Genomic DNA, 8,245 nt, shown 5'->3' on the forward strand with positions numbered 1-8,245 from the left:
TCAGTGTAAAGCGGCAATTTGATAAAAGAGTAGGGTGAAACACTTCACAAGCAATCCCCTGGATGCTAATGGGCACTTAGTGAAAGAGTTTTATGCCAATGTCGCCCACATCAAAAAAGGAATATTTGTGACCAAGGTACGGAACTTGAAGATTAAATTTGATGGGAAGACTCTGAACAACTATGCCGGATTCAATAATGAGGATGGTTCGTTGTACTTGGAGAAGGTGGACATGGATGAGTTGGCCCGCCAGTGGTTGACATCAATAATTGCTCTCCCCAAGGACCACTCTAGCTTGGTTGACACCGGGGGTCCCAATATACAGGAACATCATGAGCTTCGAGTTGGGAAATGTTCGTGTGCAGTCGACTAGACCCCACTACTCATGACAGTGACATGCCGGTTTATCGGGCAATTATAGTGGCGGCAATCATATCCAGGGTGATCACCAGAGTGGTCAAAAAAAAAAAAAGAGCTCCTAACCATTCTCGAACTTCCTCATTATGTACTTGGAGGATCATGAAGTCGCGGGACGGGATTTTGATACAAAGGTGAAACCTAAGAGGTCTTTCTCATGGTATAGTCTTTAGGGTCTAGGCAACCCCAAGTCAAAAGGAAAAGCCTCCACTTCCACTGGCTAGGCTGAAGAGCCAGTGATGGTGGCTACTGGTTCCGAGCCTCCTACTGCCATACCACAGCCTTCTATCGGACCATCTACTTCCATGCCTACTGCGGTGCCATCTTCATCAGATTACCCTCTCATTGCATTGAGGGTTAACCAGACACTGTACAACATCAATAATTGGATGCAAGCAGCTACATCAAAGCTGTTTATCATATCCAGCACAGTGGTAGCTCAGGCAGTTCCAGCTCAGCCCCAGGTGCCAGCTTCCGTAGAGGAATCACTCAAGGAACTTCTGGACAACCAGAAAAAGCTCTTAGACAACCAAAAGCTGATTATGGATGCATTGGAGGCACATAGAAAGGCAATCACGGACTTGAGCAAGCAGATAAAGAAGATGAAGAAGACCCAAGCTTCCAAGGAGTCGGTGAAGCTGTCGAGGAAGGAGGTGGACAAAATTAGATCGGCTGGGGACATTCCATTGGAGCTATTATTAGAAGACCCAGTTCCAGCAGCTCAGGCAGAGCAAGTACCAGAGTAGGAGGCTGATAGAGAGTCTAGAAGGAGATGGATGATTCCCCAAACTGATGACCCGGAGATACAGCTGGAGGACCCCGAGGGAGGTGACCCAAGGATCTAGCCACAGGATCCCATTGGTGTTCCGGACCCCATGCAGACAAAGGACCCATAGGGAGTTTTCTTTACTCTCTAACCCCTCCTTGATCTTATTTTCTGCTTTTAGCATTGAGGCCAATACTAGTTTTTATTCGGGAAGGGGGGAGAGGTGGTCCTATTTTGATGATTTGAACTGGATTGTAATTATGATACTGATTTTTCTTTATTGTTATTTTTCACTTTTTGTATGTATATAACTTTACCATTTATTTTTCACTTTTTGTTATTTTTAATTTCGGTATGTATATAAAGTTACTTTTCCATATATATATTCATTCCCCGTTATGTATATTCGTCTAAATCCCCTATTGTACATATTCAGTTTACCTTCCGTATTTTACTTTATAACTTCTTTTGCAATTTTCCTTAATAGCTTAGCTTCTTATTTTATTTAGTAGCTTTTTTTTTCAATTTATAGCTTCTTACTTTTACAAGTTTTGGTGATCAATAAGCCTTTAGTTTTTTTAATGCCACGGTTCTTTCCAAAGGTGGAGTTTGTGCGAACCGGGTTAGCTCTTCCCGATGATGGATGGCATGACAACCTTCTTAAGGGTTTGAGTCTGTTTTCTTTTTATTTTTGTGTAAATAGTAGCAAGTGAACAAAAGCGTCTCAGGGCTGCAATTTTGTGCTCAGATGGAAAGCGTGGTCCGCAAACTTATTTCGCGGCCGCGGTTGAAGACTACACTGAGGCGGTGGATTTTCCGCTCCTAGCAAAACCAAGTCCAGAGCAAGCTCAGAAGAGAAGAAATGCGGTATGCGCTTTCTTTTGCGAGGCTGCAGAAGTCCCAACCCTGAGGCACTCAATTTTACGATGTCAGCGGCAACGTCATAGGGGCATTTTTGTCTAGTAATTTCAGCTGTGTATAAATAGATCTTTTTCAAATTTTTAGGGTATCTGTTATTTTGTAGAACATGTGAACAACCGCTTTTTGCTTTTTAGAGTAATTTTAGAACATCTTTAGCAACTAATCTAAGATATTACTTCTATAATTACTTTTTATGGCTTATATTTCATCTCCATCTTTGATTTCTTCCTTGATTATAAGTAGTTAAACCCATTATCTAGGGTTGTGACCCAACCCTAGTGTGGGTATTTATTGGGTCTTCAATTCTAGGGCTAAATTGTTTATGGGTTAATGATATTTAGCTTGATTCATGCTTTAATTGTTGAATTGGTGGTTGCAAACACTAATTTGTGCTTTTTTACTTAGGCTCTTATTGAGAAAGAGAGATTAAGTCTAGGAAATTCAGGCTAACAAGGAATTGGAGTGCATTCAAGAGATTGATAGCCCCAATTAAAGGGTTAAACCTAGAGATAGTAATACTCGACTTGAGCCAATCTTGCTTGCATTGTTTGAACACCCAATTGGGCTTGAGAAAGCCAATTAGGGCAAAGTCACTCAACCTACCGAGAGGTATAGAGTGAGTAATTATGTGCAATGGTTATCTCAATTATAACAAGTTCGCCCTAAGTTTTAGATCCCGTTAGATACTCACCTAGGTGTAATTCATTTTCCCTAGTGCCTTTTTACCAATTGAGAAAACCCTTACAAAAATATTATACTTAGATTCATTTCAGCGTTCATTAGCAGTAAATTAGAATATAACAAACTCAAACATGTTTAGAAGTGTAATTAATAACAACGCACATAGCTCTATTGGAAGAAACCCGATTTCAAATCAATATTAACTCTCTGTGGATTCGATCCCGGCCTTTCGAGTAAAAGCTGCATCGACCACTCTTGCCATTCTATAGTGGTATAGGGTTGGAGCCGATCAAGCACTGGTGTTCCAATCTCCAGTATATTATGCTGAACTGGTATATTATACTGGAGTATTTTTTTCGGATTTTGAACGGTGTTTTCGTTCAAATTTATTTTTGTATGAAAAGTGACTAAATTTTGATTACTTTTGAAACTATGACTATTTTTGAATGATTACATGTAAATCTAGCTATTTTTGAATTTCTCCGGACCAAATGCTAGCTTAGACTTTCGCCCATATGTAAGTCCATTGGCAGCCAGAAAATTTCTGGAGAAATTCAAAAATAGCCAAATTTACAACTAGTTGTTCAAAAATAGCTCAGTTCAAAAGTAATCAAAATTTAGCCACATTTCATGTAAAGATAAATTTGAACGAAAACACTGTTCAAAACCCGAAAAATACGCAATATATTATGCTGGAATTCCAGCATAAGCATACTTGAACTCCAGCATATTATACTGGAGTTCCAGGATAAGTATGCTCGAACTCCAATATAATATGATGGAGTTCCAGCATAAGTACACTAGAACTCTAGCATAATATACTGGAGTTCCAGCAAGTATACCGATCCATCATAATGTACTGGAGTTCTAGCAAGTATACCGGTCCATCATAATATACTGGAGTTTGGAGCACCGGTGCTCCAGTCTCCAGTATATTATACTAGAGCCAGCAAAGTATACCGGTCCAACATAATATGTTGGAGTTCATACACAGGTGCACCGAACTTCAGTATATTATGCTGGACCGGTCTCTATTGCAGCAAAATAGTGGCTATTTTTCATTGTTGGGAAATGCTGACTATTTTTGAATGACTAGTCCGAAAACTAGCTATTCCGTGCTATTTTTACGAAAATTTAACGAGGTGTTCCTTTTGCGAGTTGGTAATATAATTCTTACACAGTTTTTAAACATGTTGCAAATATAGACCAAACGATACCCTTCCATCCGCTATTTTTTATGCTACTGAATAAGGAAAGATTTACCAATATATTTTCTGCAAAACTCCCGCAACCTTGGCATTTTCAGTTCCAATACAGAGAAGAAGCTGTCGAGGAGAAGTAGTTAATCGTTGGGGAGATAGCTCCGGAGCCCAACGCCGGTATGAATAAGCATCACTAGGATTTTTGCAGTTTTAGATGCAAACTTTTTTAAATCGAATTACCTCTTATATCAGGTGTTCTGATCTCATCAATTTCACATTTATTGCTTGTGATTTGTGCTTTTAGTTTATCTTTATTTTAATTGCTTTGTATTTGTTCCTTAAACCCCAAACCTAGATTTTTGATATCACATTATCTTTGCTGCTCACTATATTGTGTGTTTTAATTGGTATTGTTCATTCTTCTTGAAATCTATATTATACTATTATTTGAAGTTAAAAAGAGTATACCTGCATTCAGTATTCTTGATTTTAGTTTGGTTGTAGCAATAAAGGTTGCATCTTTTGGAGTACTCTTGATTTATGCTTGAATTTAGGTTGGTTGTAGCAATAAAAGTTGCATCTTTTGGTTATTTTGCTGTCCACGTGAAACATTTAATTTATCTCGGGATTCTCTTTGCTGCTACTGTATTGTGTCCAACTTTAGCTGGTAGTGTTCATTATTCTCAAAACATATATAATTGTCTGAAGTTAAAAAGTGTATACCTGCTGTTATGATAATTCATTTCCATCTCAAAGAAAAAGTGTATACCTGCTGCGTTCAGTATTCTTGGTTTATGTTTGATTTTGGGTTGGTTATAGACTTATAGCAATAAAGGTTGCATCTTTGTTATTTTGTCGCCCACGTTGAAAGATTTAATTAATCTCGACTTCTTCTTGTAACATATTTTAGTATTGCATTCTCTTTTCTGTTCACTGTATTATGTCCAGCTTTATCTGGTATTGTTCATTCTTCTTGAAACATATATAATTATTTGAAGGTAAAAAAAAAAGTGTATATCTACATTCAGTATTCTTGATGTATGCTTTATTTTAGGTTGGTTGTACAATAAAGGTTGCATTTTTAGTTATTTTGTTGTCCATGTTGAAAGATTTAATTAATCTTGACGGGTTTGATTATTGAGCTTTTCTTCTAACTTATCTAGGAAGCAAAACAGAAGATGTTGAAGTTCTTGTCAAAGGTGAAGATCCAGTTCAATGCCCTAGACCCACGCACAGCTTCATGTATGGAGTTTTTGGCTCAGTGTAATGCTCCTAAAGCCAAAGAATCTAATCCAAGCTGTCAAGTACAGGTCAAGCGCCGCACGGATGACCAACCTCCCGAAATCACTGTCACCTTCGTCAACGGAATCGAGCAAACCTATGATGCCACTTCTACACCCGCACAGAACATCCGTACCATGATTCTTGAAAAGGGTCAGTATCTTGAGACTGAACAGATGTTCCGTGAAGCTGGTGAGAAGTGGCCTGTTATTATTCCTGATGAAGAGCTCCAACAACCATTTCTTGGTATAAAGGTGCAAGCTTTCCCTTTTCCATTATTGCTATTTGATTTTCGTTTTGATGTGGTTGAGGCAATTCGTCAAACAGATTGATTGCATAGCTTTTAGACCTGCTTATGTTTATTTTATGCGTAGAAAAATCTGATCTTTTCTGATTTTTAGAGAATTTATTGTTTTGTTTTATATATGCGAGAATTTATATGTGAGATCCTCTACTGGCTTGTCAAAATCGGATGAAAAAGTGAAACTTTTTGTAGTATTAAAGGTGTTGGAGCAGCACTTTTTAGAGAGCTGAAAGTATGTTTATCATGTGGGAAGTAATCAACCATCATTAACAACGGGGTCTAAGGAGATGCAGCCAAGGTATTCATCTTTGTTAGGCAGCGGAGGCCAGGCGTATGTTTATATTCCCCTCCTAATACGGTGGTGGACCATAAGTACGGCATTTGGAAGACACTACCTTAGATGGATCTAAAATCGCATTAATCAGTTGGTCCCACAAGTTTCAGTGGACTCTAGATGATGTCCAGAGTTGTGACTAAAAGTGCAATAAAGGGGTTCTATGTCTCCCTTATTACTTTAATGCAGGTAATGTAGTGGTTTTGAGGGTCTTTGTGGATTAAAACCAGACCCTTGGGAAAAATGATGATAAATGTGTAAGAGACTTCGAGGAGCTTTCTGTGTTTAAGCCGATCATTTGATAAGAGCAAGAATTTATTTCTTGGTGGTTGTACTGTATTTTGTTGTCATCAAAAGAGTTACTCTTGTTGGGATGCTTCAAGATCAATTGCTAGTTACTAGTCTATGAAGGCGAGTACCTTAGAAGCTCCTGTCATAACAGCTAATTGCTTGATGCAGAGTGTCAAATAATGAGCAAGACATGGCCACAGGGCTGAAGTGTGATGCCAAAAATATGTAGGCTGCCGACATCTTGATAGGATATGAATGGTGAGGTGAGGACGGGGGCTTCCAAGCTTTATGAGTTACTAGGCACTTGTACTTAAATGTTTCTTGAAGAGCTTGACTGAGACTAAAGAATGTCATTGTGAAGTTTTAAAACTATGTAAGATCACATGTGTGTTTAAAAAATATCCATGGCTGATTCAGACTCAGCTATGTTTAAGGAGTTCCACTCTTAGCTGTATGGCAGATAGGAAATTGTGGAAGAAAAAAAAATTAGATTTTGTGAAAACTTGGGGCCCAGCTTTTGAATCATTTATTAGAAAATTTGCAAGACATTGCTTACTGAAAGATAGCACATTTATGAAGTAGGTGATGCAGTCTGGGAGCACTTCCTTCTTCATAACAGAATGGAACTCTCTATTATGTCCATATAGTGGTTGATTAGGTTTAGTTACCCGAGGTCTTTTTCGCAAAAGAAAAAAAAGGCCAAGTTACCCGAGGACAAGACAAGACTCTTGAAAGGAAAAGGCAATAGGAAGTGTTAGGAAAAGATCTGCGATTTTAGATGTTGAAACCCATGAAGCACGGATGCCAAATTTAAACTCACACAGTCAATCAATACTTTTATGTCTTGAAAATGACTTAAACACTAGCCTAATGTGTGTCTATTTTCTGTATTTCTGAATTTTTGGTCGCATTGTCCTATGTTTGGACCATTTGTACACCGAGTTTGGCTATTGCTACGGGCTGCTTTGGGGTTTCTTCATCTTTTCCCTCTTCTTCCCTGCTCTTCACTTCCTTTTTTTCTCTTTTTTGCTTGTCCCAAAACTGTGCTTCTTTCTGAATATGAAAGAGATTTGGACATTTAAAATTACATGTATTTCTTTCTTCAGAGATGTGAATTGTAAATCATCTCTCTATTCTTTTTCTTTTTTAGAAATGATTAAGCTTTCTAAGAAAATTATGTCTAGCACATATAATATTCTGCTGCCCAAAAATTTGAAATTATTCGTCATTGTAAAGACCTTGTTCCATATCGAACTCTTGCCTATTCGAGAAAGATAGAGAGAGACCAGTTCTGAAGATAAAGAGGAAAGTGTTGAATCTTTTCGCTAGCTAATTGTACCAACAACGAGTCTGTCTATCTGAAAATTTATTATTTGTAATGATTTATATGGTTATCATTCTAACTTTATTTTCATATTTTCAGCCAAAGAAGGCAGAAGAGAAGAAGCAATGACCACAACTACTCACACTTAGCTTGTTGGGGGCAATTTCTCAGCATTAGATCAACTATATGATATTACAGAGTTCTAATTCAGATAGATGGATCTTCAAATAGGGGCAAAGCTATCTATCTATCTTTTCGTGTTTGATGTATGTTGAAAAGAATATTAGATTTGTACTAGATCATAAACATGCTGTCCATTCTGTTGTGAGACTTTGAAATGTCTTTCCCAATTCTCATTTCTTCTAACTTTCTCCCTGCCAAAGAATAATATTTCCTTCTTAAAGATTTGATTTTATGTTGGAATTGATTCTGCTTATACTGTATCCATAACCATGGTATGGGTATTCAAGGGTCCTCTTTAAGTTTACCCCAGTAAAGTTTAGTAGCTTGGTTGAAGAAAGCAGTTAAGTGGCAGTCTGTGTTTTGTGGTGTTCTAAAGTTGCTGCCATGTGACCGGGAGGTTACGGGTTCAAGCCGTAGAAACAGCCTCTTGCAGAAATGCAGGGTAAGGCTGCGTACCATAGACTCTTGTGGTCTGAACCTTTTCCGGACCCACCGCCCCCCTCCCCCGCGCATAGCGGGAGCGTAGTGCACCGGGCTGTCC

The 8,245-nt window shown here is 38.3% G+C and overlaps 1 protein-coding gene across 1 annotated transcript; it reads left to right on the plus strand.

The window, feature by feature from the left end:
* The first annotated feature begins 3,900 nt into the window (after positions 1-3,900).
* LOC104224813 (uncharacterized) lies at positions 3,901-7,944 on the plus strand. The gene is made up of 3 exons (XM_009776517.2): positions 3,901-4,164; positions 5,151-5,522; positions 7,621-7,944. Exons 2-3 carry the CDS (start codon positions 5,166-5,168, stop codon positions 7,648-7,650), a joined length of 387 nt encoding a protein of 128 aa, XP_009774819.1. The 5' UTR covers positions 3,901-4,164; positions 5,151-5,165; the 3' UTR covers positions 7,651-7,944.
* The last annotated feature ends 301 nt before the right edge of the window (positions 7,945-8,245 follow it).

Source organism: Nicotiana sylvestris, chromosome 7, assembly GCF_000393655.2.
Source record: "Nicotiana sylvestris chromosome 7, ASM39365v2, whole genome shotgun sequence".
NCBI classification, from domain to species: Eukaryota; Viridiplantae; Streptophyta; class Magnoliopsida; order Solanales; family Solanaceae; genus Nicotiana; species Nicotiana sylvestris.